The sequence below is a fragment of the Cyprinus carpio genome, chromosome B2, assembly GCF_018340385.1.
Source record: "Cyprinus carpio isolate SPL01 chromosome B2, ASM1834038v1, whole genome shotgun sequence".
NCBI lineage: Eukaryota > Metazoa > Chordata > Actinopteri > Cypriniformes > Cyprinidae > Cyprinus > Cyprinus carpio.
Genome location: NC_056598.1, coordinates 28,262,352 through 28,282,597, shown reverse-complemented (window position 1 = coordinate 28,282,597; position 20,246 = coordinate 28,262,352). Strand labels below are relative to the sequence as shown.

Here is a 20,246-nt window from a genome sequence, read left to right as displayed (position 1 = left end):
CAATTTGCAAAATTTAAACAAACTTTCCAGAGTGATTTTCTTGTGAATAAATGTTGAAATGCCAGCTGGGAAATGCAGTATACATACTGAATACTGCAGAAATAGTGCGAGTAGTATGGCAGTAATACTTTGTGAACACAGCCACTGATTTACATTACTTGTTGAAAAAACAATATGCATTTTGCAAAGGTCATTTCTTAAATAATCACATCTGTTTTCCTGAATCCTGCAGGCTGTTGTGTGTGTATATGTGTGTGAGCTATGACTTGATATTCAACTCACATTTTTCTACACCCCTCCCCCATCTCTCTCTCTCTCCCTGTATGTGTGTAAATCTCTAATCATTGCAGGCCGGTCACAGGATGTGATCTGATTTACAATGGGTTCATTAACCTTGGGAAACGGTCTGGACTCTGCAGCACAAACACACTGTGTTCAGATGGACTTTGCGGTGAGCTCAACGGTGCTCGACCCTCTGCAGCGCAGCCGTAACCACGGGCAACCGGCATCTGAGCATGACTGGATGCAGCCCTGGCAGGGAATAATCAATACCCTTAGTGGACACATGCATAGAGACTGAACTCATCGCAGTGGAGAACATACACATATTCCAGGAGCAGATGGCAATGCCACGAGAGTGTGTTATTTTACTATGGTTAAGGGGTGCTGGTGGTCTGTGGACTTCACTGTTGTTAGAGCCTAACTAAAACTAAAAAAAAAACAACAAAAAAAATCATTTTAATTAAAATAAAACAAAAATAAAATAAAATAAAATAAAAGTATTAAATCAAAAAAACACGTAAAAAACAAAAATGACAAATGTGGCATTTTTGGCAACAGGGTTACTACACATAACTAAGACCATGTTTAACTTAAAGAATTATTAAAATAACTCAAATTAAAACTTGAAACAAATTACAAATGTAAATTAAATATATTGCATTTCAAAAAAAGTTGAAAAAAGTATTTAAGTATTAAATACTAAGTATTTAACTCCAATTAAATTGAAAAATTAAAAATAATTTTAAAATAACATTTAAAAATAAATAAAACTAATATTAGTTTGAGTACTAAAATTACTAAAAAATAAAAATAAAATGGAAATTTAAAAATAAAATAGATCTATAAAACAACAAAAATGTCAAAAGCACAACACAATTACTAAAATTTAAGATAATTCAAAGCATTAATAGTGCTGTAATATTATACAAATATTAATAAAATAACATATTAAGGTATACCCTCCATAGTATGTTCATTACTGTAACAGTGTTTGTGTGTGTGTGTGTGTGTGTGTGTGTGTGTGTGTGTGTGTGTGTGTGTGTGTGTGTGTGTGTGTGTGTGTGTGTGTATTTGGTCGACTGAAAGACTGAGCTATACTAGTTTTCTGTTGTGATTAAATGCCTCAGCTACAGTAAGTTGAATTGAAACAATTAGATATCAATTGTAGGCCTAAGGGAAAAACATTAATGGATATACAGTAAACTGGGTCAAAAGTAGAGTCACGCCACCAAGTAGTTTTAATTCAGCTTCATTTCAAACTAGTTGTAATATAACATTACTGTTATATCACAGCCCTTTACAGTAACTGCACATAAAAAAATGACTGCTACAGTACTTTAATCAAGTGCTGTCATCAGCCTCTGAAACGCATTCAGAAAGTGCAACAGTAAAGAATCAATGCTTATTATTCAAATTAAGCCATTACAAAAAGTGCCATTTACATTGTCCACCTTCTTCAGGCTGGAGTTATCTGTTATTGCACCGCCAATCTTATTTATGCAAAAAACACAGTCACTGAGTTATTGCTTATACATTTTTCCCTGGCCTCAGCCAAATGAAAATGCATTTTTGGGTTGAAAATAAACAAGACGGCCAGGAAATGGAGTTTCCTCTTATTACTGTGTATTCGTCCCTACAGAATACAGATTATGTGCCTTCAAAGAAGTCATAGTTGACATATGAAGCTTAGAAAAAAATCTACTATGCCCGTATTATGAGAGATACACTAAGCAATCTCATAAGAAAATAGATTAGTTTCCTATCTTTAGATTATTTATAATTATTATCTATTTATGTCAGCTTAAAATTCCTGATTTGTTTTTTGCATCTGTTAGACTTATATGAATATTATATAGATAAAAATGTTAAAGAAACAGACTGATGTCCCTGTATTGTAAATAACCTGTTGAAGTATAAGCACTTCCTTCATATCTATATTACTAATTTTGATTAAAAATCACAGTAATAAAGCTCTTCTGTAGTGCATAATGTTATAAAAAACTTAATCTATCTACTGACCACAGCAAATTTCAGGGGGCTTCCCTTCATTGACTTCTTTTTTTTTTTTTTTGGCTGTCCATTCCCTTGATAAGTATGTCAGAGATATTGTACCATTCTGGCTATTAGAGTTTGCCAAGAGTGTATTAAAGTCATTCATAAAAAGCAATCATTCATAAGAGGAATGTGGCTTTTGAATTACATAAAGAGTGAATCTCACAATATGTCCAGGTCATATTTCACCCCAAAATCAAATGAACAAAAATAAGAAACTATTATTTTGCATAAAGAGCATTAAGATGTATGTATTTATTTATTTAGACATGAATTTTCTTGACAAAATCCACACATTTCTCCCTTAAATTCTCATTAATGTAATGCATCTGGATGTTTCGTTTGATTTTGATTTTTTTAAATAGATACCTGTAAAAATGTTATGATATATATAACAAGTACAGTTTAGTGACAAAAATAACTTTTTTTGGATTCATGGAATAAATAATGTCTTAAAATGTATTTTATTTAATTATAAAGTACAATTACTAATTTCTTTCATTTGAATGTGAGATTTAGACATGTTTTGTGAGATTCACCATGTAAATCATTGAAAGCAGCATTACAAGTTGAGCTTGATAAACAGCCATATTCCTGGACAAGCCGTCCCGTGACCTGCTACAGACACAAGTGTGCATAATTCTATTTCCTATGAAGAACAATCACTTCCATTGTCGACTTCTGGCTTCTCTATACTCAGTCTGTACTGGACTTTCTTCGAGAGGAACCTGCCAACAGGAAGACCAACAAAACATGAACAGAGTTTAAGAGAGAATGACAGAAGGTCTGCTGGAGGAAGTAACTGATCTCAGTACGAACCTTGAGAAGGAGTTGTCGAAGATAAGAGTATATTCTCCAGAGTTTCTGACCTTCAGTTGACCCTGAATTGTTTCTTTATGAGAGTTACATCTTGTCAGAGGGATCAGAACCTGAAAGCAAAAAAAGGAGAAAAAAAAAAAAAAACGTTTTGAGGATCCATTCATTATTACACTAAGGGTGTCCGGACATAATCACCATCTTCTTATCAACGCTTTGACAGATTATACAGCAAAAGGCTGCATTTATTTGATCAAACATACAGTAAAAAATTTTGAAATATTATTACAATTTAAAGTAAGTGTTTTCTATTGTAATATATTTTAAAATGTAATTTATTTCTGTTATCAAAGCTGAATTTTCAGCATCATCATCAATTTCGATCCTTCAGAAATCATTCTAATATGCTGATCTGCTGCTCAAGAAACATTTCTGATTATTATCAGTGTTTCAACATTCTTTTATAATATAGAAATTTAGAAAGTTTGAAATACGTAGTTCAAAAGAACAACATTTATGTGAAATGGAAATATTTTACAACATTATGAATATCTTCACTTTTGATCAGTTTAATGCATTATTGTTGAATAAAAATATTAATCTATTTTAATTTCATAAAATCAGACAAACTTTTTACCGGCAATCTCATTTGAAATATTTCATGTAGCTTGTTTGGATATGCCTAATATAATGTTTTAATATAATAATAAACATACATCTTTTGAATATTCATATGAAAAACTTGATCATGTGATACGATAAAATATATGTATTGTATTATCTCATCTAACACTGAAATCACTCAATTCTAGGAAGGGATGATTATGTGCAGTAACTTAACTGTAAACTAAGTGAAATAAAAAAACAAAAAGAGAAATGTTGCTTGGGTTATTTCATGTGATGTGTTATATACAACATAATATAAAAGTCATCAACTGGTATAAATATAAATTGTTAAAATATCAACAAGCTGAATTTCTGATCAGAATACTACAAATATAGAGCCAACAGAATCAATTCTGTGTCCAAGCAGATATAAGTTGGCTGGACAGCAGCAATATGACATTAGCTGGCACTTTGGCAGAGTTCGTTTCCCAGCTTTTTAATTGCGGGGTTCAGTTGGCACATGGAGCAATAAACTGAGAAATGCAAAGACTCTAAGCATGACAGTGCCGTATGTCATGCGTATGTTACCTTGGCCTGTTCTGGAGGCGTATCTAGGTTCTCTCTGTACACCACGCTGAAGGCGATGCTCTTGGGTTCGGAGGAGAAGACCCCATAATCGAATTATGATCGTAATACCAGACCCGGATGTGTAGCGGTTATTAGAATCACACTGTAACAGCTGGACCTGGAGTTATGAATTGAATCTCGGGTAAACCGTTCTCTGGACTTATCGCCAAACTGAACCACGTCCTCCACACTGAACGGCACAGTACAGCCTGTGAAACAAACATGTGGGCATGAAGTAACGACGATCAGGAGAATTTACAGCTTCGAGATGCTGATAAATAAATACTGCCATTCTATTCTATCTATTCAATTATAACAACAAATAATCCCATTTTAAATAAAATAATAATAAAAAAAAAAAAAAAAAAAAATATAATAATAATCTAACAAAAATCATAAAGGAAGGAGAGTCTCATAACGGATGACTATTATCATTATAAACTATAATAATAATTGTGCAAAAATCATAAAGGAATCAGGACCCATCATGAGTGTTGTGTGTCTGACTCACGTCATCTCTCCAGATTTTAACAGGCAGATCTCAGCATCCTGAACGGAGCCAATCAGCTCGTCTGAATCTTCAGTGCTGTTGAGGTCACTGCTGCTTCTGCAGACATATATGCACTTACATCTCATTTCCTGTCGTATACTTATTTAACCGCAGACTAAAGAATAGCACACATCATAGCAAGTGACGCAAATGAAACTGAAACAAAGCCAGCAAGTTTCGATATTATGTGTACTTAGCAGTAAATTAAGATACACTGGCAGGCACCATGTGTTCATGTCAGAATTGCTCTGATGAATGAAAATAAATCCAATAATGAAACTGAGTTCAGCTCAGCAGGAGCAAATTTAATTTCACTTGTTACTTCAGCACAAATTCAGCATATTGTGTTTCGTGCAGAGAATCTAGGCTAACAAGACAGGTGTGTGTGTCTCACAGCTGTTGTGTCTCTGAGGGAAGCACAGCAGTGTAGTATAAGGAATCGCTGTCATGGACACAGTTCACTTCCTCTTCTGTGATGATGGCATAAGCTGTGTCATCAGGCCGAGGGGATCTCAATGCCCCTGTGAGTACAACATTCACATTACACAAAGAATTACAACCCACTATCTGAAGAAAGATCAGATCATATTCAACCAGTATGCATTTTCATTTTACATTTAAAGGTGCTGTATGTAGGATTGACACCGAGTGGTTGAATTAGGTATTGCAGTCCAAATTCAAAATACTGGAGAGGGTTTTTTTCACCCGGCCTCTCCTCCTCAGACTTGACCCACACGCAGGTTGGCAGATTTATGACACAAACCGAAATGAGCGCACTTGACGATGATTGAAATGAAATACGCTGTGCCAACCGGCAACGCGGGATGCCGAAATACAATTGGGTAAACTGGCAGTGGCCAGGTTTCACAAACCAAAACAAAGACCGACATTCCGGCTCAGAACACACATTTTAAAAGGAGAATAACTGACTGTAGCATTGTTTTTCAGATAAACAAGTATGTTAACTTAGCATGCTTCTTAAATATCTGCAAACACATTATGGTATTTTTATGCTTTAGTAGAGTCAAAATCTTACATACAGCACCATTAAGGCATTTACAATCAATTCACTGTCCATAATAAATTACTCATTAAATGTCTTACCTGGGAAACCAGGTGTGCTGGTTCGTGTGGGGCTTGATATTGGGCTGTGGGCTGAACGTAAAGGACTGCCCAGGTCCCCATGTCCAGAACTGCGCTGATTAAGGCAGTCCTTACAACAGCGCATGTTGCTCCCGCCCTGGTGGACGCTTGCATCATTAACAAGGCAGTAGTAACAGAATGGGCGCCCACAGAACCTGTTAAAAAAAAAACACAGAAAAATACAAATATACACAACCGTTTAAAAGTATAGGGGGAGTAAAGGCATGTAGAATTTTATAAAAGATTTAAATTTCAAATAAATGCTATTATTTTTAAACTGTTTGTTCATCAAAGAATCCTGAAAAAGAAAATGTATCACAGTTTCCACAAAAATATTAAGCTGTTTTCAACATTGATAACAATAAGAAATGTTTCTTGACAACCAAATCACAAATTGGAATGATTTCTGAAGGATCTTGTGACACTAAAGACAGAAAATTCAGCTTTGCATCACAGAAAAAAATTACACTGTAAATATTTTTTAAATAGAAAATGGTTATTTTACATTGTAATTATATTTCTCAATAATACAGTATTATCTGTATTTTTGACCAAATAAATGCAGGCTTAGTGAGCATAAGAGCCATCTTTCAAAATAATAAAAAAAAATCTATAGTGTAGTGTTGTGTAGCTATATTTATTTTTTAATAGTATGACAATTATTATGCTTTTATGTCTACATACAACAACAATTAAAATAGACCACAAAAAAATTTAATTACTTATAAAATATTATATTACAAATATCTGCCAATATTATGTTACAAGGTTGTGAATCGTAGTTAAAAACATGCTGCTCAAATCAGACAGAAGATTTACCAATCAGAGCAAGTCAGGGGTGGGGCAAGTAAATTGAATGTTTACAATAGTAACTGTAACATTTATTACCACAAAATCAGATGACACCCTTATGATGGCCTTGTCCATTTACCTTAAATTGTAAATTAAACATTACATATAAAAACCATCACAAACTTTGTCAAACACAGCTTGGACAAAATTACCCGTCACTGGCAATTTCAAGGGTGAAAAAGGTCTAAATACTCAACTGTATTCCATTGCCTCTAGCTACTGAACGCAAGAAGAATGTAATTTGCCAAAAATGCCATTTCCCCTTAAAGTTTTGCCCCTGACCTGCAGCTATGTTTGCGCAGCATCCAGGTGAAATGGTTGTGGCAGCTCAGACAGTATGTGACGTCTCTGTCTGTCTGTTCCTCGGCCCTCCGTTTCTGTTCAAACTCCAGTGCATCAGACTTCTGCCATAAAGCATCTTTGTCCCTACAGGGGGTGCCAGAGTTTTATGGAGAACAGCTTGCAACAATTTAGCAGATACAGGAATTTTCAAATGCATTTCTTTGGATTGTAGGGAACATATATTCTGATGTGTTAGAAAAGTGGAAAACCATGGTAGGTAACTACCATATAGAAGTCACCTTATGAGCTCAATGAGCCTCTCTTCAAGATTCTTTTTGGTACGATAAAGGTCATCTATCTCAGCAGACATCTTCAGTTCAATGGCTTGCTTCTCCATCGCACTTCTGCTTAAGTCTACACCCAGTTCATTACAGGATTGCTGAGTAAGAGCCAGTTCCTCCTCAGCTCTGACAATAAACAAGAATCAGGCCAGCAGACATTCAAAACAACTAGTAGAAATTTGCAAACCCTCCTACATGTTAGTTAAATTTTTTGTTTACAATTTAAATGTATGGACGAGCTAAAAAGCAGTAGAGAAACCTCTTACCTTGTTAAGTCCAATCTAAGGCTTTTTATCTGTTCCTCTTTCTGATTAATTATAGTTTCAGAATCACAGATGAGGGCATTTTTCTTTTCGATCATCTGACTGTAATCACTGTTGGCAGATTTAAACAAAAACATAAGGATGCAAAAATGTGTTGATTTTCCAGCATTTAAAAGACTTCTGATCTAAATAATCAGGGTTGGGGATCTTTAGCCAACTCAACATTTACTTTAGAGTCTAACATGCTTAATACTTGATACAAAAATGTCAATACCATAATGATTTGAGATGCTAAAAAAGCAGAGCAACATGTACGAATGTCTCAAAGACATCCATCTAGAGCTTATTTGCCTACAAAACCTATTAAAAAGCAGTGCAGTGGAATGAAAAAACATGTTCCACATGAATGGCCCCTAAAACTAGGTTGTTTAACAGTTGCCAAAATTATAGCAAACTATTCAGTGCATTAAAATAGGATAGATCTGATTCATTCAAAGGTTTGTGTTTATCATTCATCTTATGTAATGAAATGGCAAGTAATGTGGATAGACCTCAACAGCCATCTTATGGTAATAAGATCAAGATACCTCAAGCTCCAAAACTTTGGACTCAAGACTTGAGACTTTCTCAACTTCATTCTCCAGCCTCTTCCTCAGTGCATCCAGTTCATCATTCAGACCCTTCAGAGAGACATCCATAAACACCCTGAACAAAACAGAACAAAAACCAACACCTATGAGAATTTTTACTTCAATTACCTCCACTTGACTTTGATGGTGCGCAGCTTCATCGCTCAACTGGGACCTCAGTGTGTCCACTTCCCTTTGTCGGATCTCTTGGACGCTTTTGGCTTCGTCTTCCACCTGTTCAAGTCTCTCCTGCAACTTCTGCATGGCTTCTGGGAGTCCTTCAGTCTGCTTTAGCTGCTCCTGGAGTCTTGCATTATCTTTTCTCAAGGCCTCCATTGAATCACTTAGAGTTTCCACCTCTTCCTGCGCCTCCATCTGTAGCTCCTGCAGTTTGGTAGAAAGCTCTGCCCATCGCAACTGAGACTCCTCGTTCTGTCCTGTCAGCATGCAAACGTGAACCCCAAGCTCTGCTGTCTCAGTGTTGGCCCTGTTTAAGGCCTCACGAGCCTCTCCGTTCTCAAGTGCAAGTGTGCTGTTCTGCGTCTTCAACACGTGAAGCTCTTCCCTCACGGCAGTCAGGTTTGTTTGGATTTCCGCCCGCACATGTGCCTCCATATCCCTCTCCTTTACCAGAGCGTCCTCTCTTTCTCGACAATGCAGCAGTTCCTCCACATGCCTGCGGTTTAGCTCTTCCACCTGCGACTTTAGTTGCTCCGCCTGAGCCCGGAGATCTTCTCTGGAGGCTTCCGTCACTTCCTGCAGAGCCTGGATCTTTATTTTCTCCTCTGAGCTCACCAATAGCTGTGCCCGGAGCTCCATGACCTCTTCCTGGAGTCTGGAAACCTCCTTCATGTTGAGTTCAAGTTGGGCCTCAGCCAGAGCCAACCTAGAAGTGGATTCTCCATTATCAGTTCTTGAGGATCCATTAGCCTCCCGAAGGAGACTAGAAGTCACCGTCTTGTTCTCTGCAGCTCTCTCATTTAGTTCTTCCAGGGTTAATATACTATTCTCTCCAAGTTGTTCGATTTTGGTTTCCTCGCTGTTCTTCTGGCCATTCTGTATGCACTCCTCAAGATTTTGGTTCTCCACTGTCAGTCCAGCTGACTCTAATCTGGTTCTCAGTTGCTTCTCAGAGGCTTGTGTGGTAATCAGTTTTCTTTCTAGAGTGTTCTTGGCTTGCGCCAGCTCCTTGCTGCTCTCTTCATTTCTCTTCACTGTTTGGATCAGCTTGGCATTGATCTCCATTAAACTTGTGCACTGGTTCTTGTACTCTTCCAGTTTCTTGCCTTGCGTTTGGAAGCTCTGACTCTCCGAAGTCAACCGCTGGTTGAGATTCTCCAGTTGCCGGATCTTTTGGGTAACGGTGGACAACTCAGTCTCCTTTGCATTTAGTTGTTCTTTAAGCACACTTTTATGTTGTAGCTCCTCTTCTATCCTTTTCTTGTGCTCCTCCAGTTGACCGTCCTTGGTCTCCAGTGCTCTCTGCATGTCCTGCAGCTGAGTCCGTAGGTTCCCCGTTTCCCGCTCCTTCAGAGAAAGTGCTCCTTGAAGGCGGTTGATGGTCATCTGCAGCTCATCAGCCTGCTGCATTGCGGTTGTTCGTTCTTTGTCAACAGACACTCTACAAGTGTCCAGTTTGTTTTCCATCTCCTTTAGTTTCTCTTCTTGAAGCTTCAGCTCCTGGGCAAGTTGCTCAGCTAGTCTCGCCCGATCTTCGCTTTCTCGTTTAAACTCAATCCTCTCTTCCTCTGCCTCCTTTAACTTGGTCAGGAGCTCTTGGATCGTCCAGGCCGAGTCACAGTAGTTGGCGGCCTGCTGTCCTTTTTCGCTCAGAGCTCCGTCGAGTTTTGCTAGCAACTCCATGTTTCTGTTCTCTGCAATGCTCAGCTTGGCTTCTAGGTTGCGCTCTGATGTCCGTAGAGCCTCCAGTCCCTGTGTGGTGGTATGGAGGCGATCCGCGCACTCTCTAACAGTTTTAACCACCTCCTGATCTTCTTTTTTCTCTTGATTAGGACCTTGAGCCAAGAGTTGCTCCTGTAGATCTTTGACCACGCCCTTCAGATCAGCTGCTTCACTGGTGAGTTGCCTGATCTTCTCTTGGAGCTCTCGTTGTTTCAACTCTGACTGGTCGAGCTCAATGCGCAGGTCCTCAGAAGCACTACAGGACAACTCACCTAATTCCCCGAGATCACCTAGAAGACTAGAGCCAAAATCTTGGCCTGGAAGAAACTCTTGACCTTGCTGCATGAGGGAAAAGAGACATTGCATTAGGTAAACAAATCTAAACCAAAAAAGAAAAGAAAACAAAATGCATTCACTCACATTGGTCTATTTGTCAATATTGACATGCCAAAATTGTGGTTAAATCGAAAACTAGATTTGTGGTACAAACAAAGGAAAATAGCCAAAAGTCCATGAAAAATAAACAGTGTTCAGAATGGCATGTTTATGGAATGTGATTTACATAATAAATTCACTTTTTAAAAGTACAGAGTTTATACCATTGTAGCCAAGGCACTTTTTACAATAAGTGCCTTTTCTTTTCTTTTCTTTTCTTTTCTTTTCTTTTCTTTTCTTTTCTTTTCGACAGACACAACTGTAAAATCTCTCCCTTTCTCATATTGTAGTCATGTATGCCTACAGTGTAACTATATACTTAAGACTCAGCACCAGTGTTGTTATAGTGGTCTAAAAAAAAAAGTAAGGAAAAATTAAAATGTTTTCCAATCAAATCAAATCAATTGTCAATAAACTTAAATGAGAATTAGAAATGTTGCTTTGGCAACTAAAATGAAATGAAACGGAAATTAAAATAATAAAAAACGAAATATAAATATTTTAAAAGCACTTAACGAAATCACTAAACAATATCAAATTAAAACGAAAACTTAAATTAAATATATATATATATATATATATATATATATATATAAAGCCTATTCAAAATATTAATATATAGTTACTACTGTAGTATATAAATAATAACGAAATAACACTGCTGTATAGTAAAGTTTTAGTTAATTTTTAGGGGTGACTCAAAACTGAAACAATACTTTTTAAAGCTAGAAAAAGAAACACAGAATAAATTTATGTATATTACATATTAGGTACAGAACCAGAGATAATGAAGATATGAACAGAAGAGATCATTTTAATGGGGTTACTAAAGTCTAAGGTGTTTCTAATGTGTTACCAAACCTGTGAGTAAGTGCCAACCAGACTGTTGACACTAGAACAGCGACTGGGTGGTTTCCATGCATGGGCGGGTGAGATAGCTGATCCCAGAGTCTTTCTGTATGCGTGAAATGCACATAAAAACGTCATTTGTTTTACTAACATTAGTTCATTCGCAATGCAGGCAATCTGCAAAATACAGCTGCTTAAACGTCTCACAGTCTAAATGTGTTGCAATAGGGACTTTACCATTGTAACATGCATGGGTTGAATTCTCATGAATTACCTTGCAAAAGTGGGCCAGTCAGAGTCAAGGTCGTGACCTCGGGATGCTACATCAAACTGGACCTCATTGAGTTCATACAGGTGGTTTATGATATCAGTGTTCAGATGGGACTTTAGGAAGGGACTGCGTTCATAATACCACTCACTGTGAATAACAAACAAAAATCATTACCACTCATAAACAAGACTGGAGTTCTCAGAATACTTCTTTCTCAGGGATGTTATACCCTGTGCATTTCTAAATTTAAAACACTGGACTCTGGATAACGGTTGTAAGTACTATAATAAATATAATGATATTACATGCATGCATGCTACTTTGAGTGAGAGAAGTGAAAGCGGAGAGGGGAAGCGAAATTAATGTGCGGACGAGTTCATCAACACTTTCAGGTCTGTTAAATAAAGAGCAGATTTGCATTAATGCATTAACATTCTCTATTCAAATGACTATGTTGTGTCATGTGCAAAAACAAGATAAATACCAATTATTATTTCAATTAATTATTTGCAATTTATTGCAGACTAATTTGCTGAAATCTAAACCTTCTAAAGTTGGCTAGCAGAGCATGCAGCTCTTTTCATGCATATGCTTTTTCGTGTGACATTTTGACCACACCTTAAAGCCAAATGTGGTTGCACTTTCCACCAAAATGGTTGTTTACATGTCTGAGGCATACGTGCGTCACATCATTGTTATTTTAGATAGTTTTTCATATTACGTATTCATAGTTTTTATTAGTTATTCGTTTTGTTGTTTCCATTTTTAATTTTAGGCAACGGTTTAGTAACTTTGTTTTTGTCATTTTTATTATTATTATTTAGCTTTTTAAATATTTATTTTTTTATTACTTTATATGGTTTTAATTTATTCATATTTATGTCAAATCATACACATTTTACTACACATTTACTGAAAATACAAATGATTTTTGTACTTTAGCAAAGCTACGCATGGCTTGGAGCAATGCATCAGTCATCCTGTACAAGTTCTCGCTAAGATGTTTTTGTTGAATATATTACCATGTGGTTTTGTAGTTCATAAGACATTGCTGAAGAGTGTCTGCCAGCCTTTGGTGCACCAGACTGTAGCGAATGAAAGCCCGTCCTTTTCCTAATGATGTCTTCAGCTAAATCACACAAAGTAAACAAAAAAGCCTTGTATTTAATAATAATTATATGCATGTTTTGAAATGAGACCTGAGCATGCAATATGTTATGGTTAACTTTGTATAAATTACAAAAGTTTCTGTTCGCAACACTACAGCTTCTCATTTTGTTGACAACAATCTGAAAAACACATAAGATTCTTATGATAATGGAATGAGATGACATCTTGCATAACGATAACAACACGTATGAACATCACAAAATAACTACTGTAGAAACAACTGACAATCATTTTTGAGTTTTCAAAGGAAACAGTATAACTTAGTTCAAAGGTCAGTGTGCAGATTATCTGTTTAAACATAAACATCACTACAGTCATCACATTTTTAAATTCATTATTTTGTATTTGTATTCCTTTTTAGTATAAAACCATCAAACTGTTTGCAGTCTGCTCAAATAATGAATCAAGAAAAGATTCTGATACTGTTCTGTTGGCACACTGATTATGAGTGCACTGCATAATGGGATATAGTATTCAATGCAGTTAGATCTGGTTTTATGCTGTACATTTTTGACAAATGCAATAATATGACATTTCTGTATTCCAGTGCATGCTGAAAAAAACTGTATGAGAAGGTATGGTAATACAGTATGCCACTCTAAACACAAACAATGTCTGTCAGTGGGTCAACAGATGGAGGATTACAGTGGGTGATGACCAAAGAGCATAAGGACACCAGATGGAAACGTTACACTACAGCTGACACTGGATTTTTGGATTTGTTCTGGATTTGAGACTCACAAAAACCTGCGTTTCAGTAACAAATGAATTCCGAATTATTATTTTTTTGCATGCATTAGTGAAAGTTGTTCTTGAAACGAGAAAAAAAGGTTGCCCAAATAATAATTAAAATATAATCTGAGTAATACAAGTTAATGTCTTAAACTGATTATGTCGGGAACAGTACACAAAGAGAATGATCACCTTTAATCTATATAGGTGAGTCTATCTGATATATCTGATTGCTAGATGGTTTTTAGGGTTTTCCGAGTGGTTTCTTACTGGCTAAGATCCAAAAAGGAGTCAAAACAGCCCTCTCAAGTCTTTCCTTCAATGTAAATCTATGTGGAAAATCAAGTATGGTCAATTAAAAAAAGTAAAATTAGATACTTTAAGTTTAATACTTAAGCTTAATAGTTTATTTAATACTTAAGCTCAAAAAAGTTTCATATTTTAGTTTAGTGGTTCGTCTCCCACAGTATGAGAAATGGTAATATTTATTCATGTCTTAGCAAACACCACTAAACATCACCTGCCTTGGTAAAGGAATAACATACCTGTCTTTATAACATACAGTTATCTTAGAGTCTCTACTGCTAGTCGAATGCCTATAACACATGACCAACCTGAGGCCGAGTGTCACTGCTTCCTGCTTCAAACCCTCCAGAGGGGTGCAGATAAAAAAAAAACGGATGTAAAAAAAAAAAAAACCGTCAGAAAACCAGTACCAAGAAAGTGCAAAAGAGAAATGAGAAGGTAGGCTGGAGCCAAACACGCACTGACTGAAGAGATGAGTTTTATAGCAGAGTTTTGGGCTTGTGCAGAGGATTACCTCGGGGATTGATTTGACAAAGCGAATGCCGTCATTAGCTCCTTTAATCTTGGCCAAGCAGTCACAGAAATAGTCCCAGTAGTCTTTCCTGCTGCCCAGAAATGTGGTCCTCTCTTTCTGGTCAAACTGGACACAAGGGTCAACAGGTTAATCTCAAAGCAGTCACTCTAAACATGATGTCTGGTTAAAATATGAATGCGGAGATCATCCAGGTCACCATCATTTTCATGGTAAATAATGAGAAACTAGTTAAGTGGCAACAACTGAATTTCACAGGATATTCTACTTTTTGTAAAGACTAAAAATCTAGTTTCCACATATTTCTTTCACTGATTGTGGGTCAAAAAATCTGCAGAATTGATATACTGTATATTGCAGTTGTACTATAACTGGTAATTAAAAAAAAAAAAGTGAAATATAAATATTACATGAAAAACAAAAAAATTTGAAACAAAAAAATACAAAAATTACATTCTAAACTAAACTAAAAAAACCAAGAAGTAGTAGAACTACTAAAACTAAAACTGAAATAAAAAAGAATCAAAGCTGTTTAATAAAAATGAAAAAGGCACATATCAAAATTACTAAAACTTAAACTAAAATTTAAATAAAAAACTGAAAATGTAAAAAAGTTCATACTAAATATTAATCAATAATAAAACAGTATATAATTAATACTAAAATAAAACTTAAGTCAAATTAAACATCCAATTAAGATGAAATTAATATGCATTTAACCAACTATTAAAATAAGTATAATTAAATTATGTCCCCACACTGGCCTACATATTACATAACTTCGAGAAAGAGTTCCTGATGAACAAAGACAATGCAAACATTCAGTGTAAAATGACCTTAAAGACTGTGCCGTACCTGCAGTAGGTACTCCAGCTTATAGCAGAACTTGTGAAGGCTGGAGCTGTCATCAGTGATGGGTTCGCCAGTATCACAATGTTCTTTGCTCAACTCAGAAACTGCATCTGCACAAATATGTTTGTATCTGAGCTCCAGCAGGGTAGTGCAACATAGATTCAAACATATGGAGTTATTTATACAATCTCCTAAAAAAGGACTTGATTTTATTTTATTTTATAGGAAACTGCATTAACAGAGTTGGGTACAATCAGTTTCCAAATTAAAAAAAAAAAATAAACATTTTAGGATCTCCATGACTTATGAAGGTCTGGAAATCACAAGTTTAAGTTTTTTTCTAGATAGGTTTTCTATGACTGTGAGACCTTGAGGTCTTGTGACCTGCATGTCACAATTATAAGAAACATTAATACTGAATAATCATCACCAGTGGATCAAATTTCAAAATCACAACTTAAACTATGCATGGAAATACATGCTTGCTGAATACCTAGATATGACTATATTTCATGTGTTGTGATAACAGAGAATTCAGAATATGTGGGGAGATTTTGAGGTGTCTCTAGAACAAGCTAAAAAAAAGATATTGGCCAATCACAGTGTCAAGAGACTCAGTGCACATGACTGCTCACACATGCAATACATCACTGAGTGTGTGATTTTACCATGCAGATCTCTGATTATTCTCTGCAGCTGATTTTCTCCCACTGTACTCATGGTAGGCTGAATATGTTAGTGTGGATGATTCATAAAGTCAACATTATGCCTGTAAAAGCAAAGGGGAAAAAACATGGTTGCACTAAAAGGATAAAGACAACAATAAAACTAAACTAAAAACATTGAAGAGTTTATGATGGTATAGGAACCAATGTGATAAAAACCAATTTAATTCTAAACGTATTTGTATAATAAAATAAAATGTATAAGTTAATATACTGGAGTAATCTTGGAGTAAAACACTAACGTTAGAGAGTTTTACTTTTGTTTTTAAACGTAGGGAAATTCACAACCCAAAATTCACAATTCCCTAAAAAAATACTATGATCACCATGATTACAGACTAAAATAATAAATGACATTTGTAATATGTAAATATTAGAATGAGACTAGTTAGACAGACGCACCTGCTGAACGTCACAACTTTTTAGCGCTTTATCACATTTCTGCCACAACCGTCAACCTATCGTCAGTATAAACTAATGTATATTTGATAAACATATGTCAATAATGATACATAGATGTAAATGAAGACATACTTAATACAGAAAGCTGATCTTCCTCATCGATTATTTACAGTAGGCGCAACCCTGCTGCCATTTCAGGGGGCGGTACTAAGATTGACTGACAGCAATCTAATCCAATCAGAGGCGAAAACGAAATAGCAGCTTCTTCGGAGCTCATCAAGTTTGGTTGCGAGGCAAAAAACGTAGTAAATAAACAAGTAGTGTCATGTAATGATCAGATAATGAGTGCATCACCACCACATACATAAAAACACATTTCAGGTGTTAACATATATATGTTATGATTTAACATGTGCTTAGTGCTACTGTATAACTAGAAAACGATCCAAAATAGTAACTATCAACAATAGTTTTATCAGTTGCTTTTGAAGAGTCTTTTTATGAAGCAGGTGCTTTCAAAAAGAGATGATAGTAACATGGCTGATGCACAGAGTAGGCCTATTACTTTTTATTTTAATCATACATTTAACCTAATCCATCTTAAATATATATATAGGCCAACTCAGTGCGATTTTTATTCATCTTTCTTGATTCAAGTCCTTTTTTTGACCACAGGCAAGGCCTCAGGATCTTGCAAATTAATTTATGGTAGGTCATAAAGGAACAGAAAATAGGACCTATTGGTCTGTTTTTTTGAGGATGGGGGATCTGAGCATCATTTTGGTGGGATGTACCCTTTACTGATACTCTAATGGGAACAATAACCTATCTAGAAAGTTTCATAGGTTTTAGATTTGACACGCACTCAGTCTGCGATCAACCATTGCAGTAACATTTTCTCTGGAGAATTTCATAAAGGTAAGTGATAACTCAGCAGGCAGAAAACTGATTTTAAATTACACTGAAATATTATTGTACAGCTAGCCTAATATAGTATAAGAAATATTTGCATTAAAGTTATGCTCTCATTATTTTTGAAGCGCACATGAAATATAGGCTACGTGCAATAATTATCAATGCAGTCATTGATTATTTCTTCAGTTGGTTAATGTTTAATATTTAAGTTACTGAGATAGATAGATAGATAGATAGATAGATAGATAGATAGATAGATAGATAGATAGATAGATAGATAGATAGATAGATAGATAGATAGATAGATTGATTGATTGATTGATTGATTGATTGATTGATTGATTGAATACAGTGTTACTTTCTGTTGTTGTTTTTGTAATCATGTGTGAAATTTTCTGAGTGAAAATTGTCTACAATTTGTTTTCAGTGTACATTTATGCATCAAGATGACAGTCCAGCCAATCACTGAAATTCAGGTTGAAATATCTACCACTTTAGACTATTATGACAATTTCACCGATGAACCCTCTGACATCTGTTTCAAGAAAAATGCCGTCCAGTTTGCGACAGCCATCACTCCAGTCATTTTCATCATCATCGTTCTGTTCAGCTGTGTGGGAAACACTCTGGTTGTGTGGGTCCTTGTGAAGTATGAAAATCTGAAATCCCTCACCAACACATTTCTGTTAAATCTGGCTCTCTCTGATCTGATTTTCACCTTTGGTCTGCCCTTCTGGGCCTACTACTACATGTATGGCTGGACTCTTGGAGATCCTGCTTGCAAAGCTGTCAACTTTGTGTTCTACACGGGATATTACAGCAGCATCATCTTCCTGACGGTTTTGACCATCCACCGCTACATGGCCGTGGTTCATCCCATGTCGGTGGTCATGTCTAGGAAGAGCCTGCACTGCTATGCAACATCAATTGTCATCTGGATCATCAGTCTTTGTGCTGCTATCCCACAAGCCAGGTTCAACTCAGTTGTGTACAACGACGCTGATTTATTCATGGATGCTCTAAACAACAGCACCACCGCAGTTCTGCTCTGTGATTTTGATGGTGAAATTAATTGGAAATTGTCAAGTACATACTTGCAAAATTCCTTTTTCATCATTGCTTTTGTGATCATTGCTTTTTGCTACACTGTGATCTTGGGACGGCTGCTTCGACCAACATCTCACACTCGTAGAAAGACGGTGCAGCTCATCCTCTTCATTGTGGTGTTTTTCTTCTTGGGATGGGGGCCGTACAACGTGGCAATATTTCTGGACTCTCTGATTTCGTGGAAAATCTCTTTTTTTAGTGATTGTAAGATCAGTGAATCTATAGACTATTTGATGTACGCCTCTCGGATGGTGGCTTTCTCACACTGCTGCCTGAACCCTGTGTTTTATGTTTTTATGGGGATAAAATTCAGAAACCACTTGAAGAAAATGTTACAGACTTTCTGTAGGAACAACGCAGAGCCTCAGAATAGACACAGCAGGCTTATTTACTCCAATGGTGAAGAAATATCTATGTATTAGCTCTCTGAAAAAAAAAAATCCTGGGTTTGAACGTTGCATGTACTGATTTTCATCAACAAAATGAATGCAATGTATAGTCTGTACGATAAACTGATTATTGAAAATGCATGTAAAAAGCTCTAAAAATCTGTGATGCAGTCTTACAAGAAGGTGTTATGCATTTACTCTGTTAAATTGATTTGCATTATATATTTGCTTTCTTTTATACATTAGTAACTGATGTAAAAAAAATTATGAAGCAATAAATTGGTGCGTATATACAGTAGTGAACATGTTAGGTATTTAGTGCATTTATTAACTGTAAACAACATAATGACTTGTTATGCATGTATTTCACATTATTTGTATTTTTTTCAGTTAGATTAATTGATTTTAGATTAACAGCTTTAATAAAAAAAAATAAAGATTTTAAAAAGAAATTGCGTAGTAAATGTAATTCCTCTGATTATGTTAAAAATTAAGATATATTTGTAAATAAAAATAAATATTATTGGAGAATGTTAAATGATGTGTGTGTGTGTGTGTGTGTGTGTGTGTGTGTGTGTGTGTGTGTGTGTGTGTGTGTGTGTGTGTGTGTGTGTGTTTGAAATTTAGCAATTTATGTGTGAAAATTGTTTCTACACCATTTTTTCCCCAGTATTTCTGAAAATACATTTACACTTAGAACTCCTACAAACTTAACCTGAATTAATCATTATTATATATCATTCAATATAGTTCTGATTTATTAATGATTTAGAAAACATGTGCACATTTCAATGCAGAACTGGGTCTTATTTCTGTCATTAATGTAATTTATGAGTCACAAACAATAAAAATAAATTGCACCCAACACTGAAAAAACAATAAGTAAAATTTACTTAAATTTTCTTTTTCAAGTTTTTGCAAGCATTTTTTAAGCAAAAGTTAAGTATGGAATTAAGTCTTACCAAAATTAGCAAAGGAAATTAGCAAATCTAACATGGCCAGTTAGAGTTTGATGAGTAATTTTTGCTTAATTCTTTTAAGTTGCAATACTCAAGTACACATTGCAACATAGCAATGGTGTGTGTGTGTGTGTGGGTGGGGAGGGGGGGTGAATGTGGCTTTTTGAGTAGAAAAATGAACTCTAGATGTCACAAAAGAGCAAATTACTAAATATAACAACAAAAGCAACCATAAACAGTGTAAATGTATCTCGTAA

The 20,246-nt window shown here is 35.6% G+C and overlaps 2 protein-coding genes across 5 annotated transcripts; one reads left to right on the top strand and one right to left on the bottom strand.

Annotated features, from left to right (window-relative positions):
* Positions 1 to 4,528: 4,528 nt before the first annotated feature.
* Positions 4,529 to 16,907, bottom strand: LOC109088304 (FYVE and coiled-coil domain-containing protein 1-like). Of its 4 annotated transcripts, XM_042719009.1 has the most exons (17): positions 16,752 to 16,907; positions 16,161 to 16,261; positions 15,496 to 15,602; positions 14,623 to 14,748; positions 12,923 to 13,029; positions 11,904 to 12,047; positions 11,642 to 11,735; positions 9,624 to 10,684; positions 8,573 to 9,155; positions 8,402 to 8,494; positions 7,818 to 7,936; positions 7,510 to 7,677; positions 7,211 to 7,354; positions 6,038 to 6,231; positions 5,328 to 5,454; positions 4,895 to 4,990; positions 4,529 to 4,592 (listed from the first exon to the last, which is right to left on the bottom strand). In XM_042719009.1, the coding sequence occupies exons 2-17, from the start codon at positions 16,210 to 16,212 to the stop codon at positions 4,544 to 4,546; spliced, it is 3,264 nt and encodes a 1,087-aa protein (XP_042574943.1). In that variant the 5' UTR covers positions 16,213 to 16,261; positions 16,752 to 16,907; the 3' UTR covers positions 4,529 to 4,543. The 4 variants fall into 4 exon arrangements, with proteins under 4 accessions (XP_042574943.1, XP_042574940.1, XP_042574941.1 ...); XM_042719006.1 differs by having other exon boundaries at positions 8,573 to 10,684; XM_042719007.1 differs by having other exon boundaries at positions 8,573 to 10,684; positions 16,620 to 16,758.
* A 482-nt stretch (positions 16,908 to 17,389) lies between these two features.
* Positions 17,390 to 19,465, top strand: xcr1b.1 (chemokine (C motif) receptor 1b, duplicate 1). The gene is made up of 2 exons (XM_042719010.1): positions 17,390 to 17,537; positions 17,962 to 19,465. The coding sequence occupies exon 2, from the start codon at positions 17,981 to 17,983 to the stop codon at positions 19,061 to 19,063; it is 1,083 nt and encodes a 360-aa protein (XP_042574944.1). The 5' UTR covers positions 17,390 to 17,537; positions 17,962 to 17,980; the 3' UTR covers positions 19,064 to 19,465.
* The last annotated feature ends 781 nt before the right edge of the window (positions 19,466 to 20,246 follow it).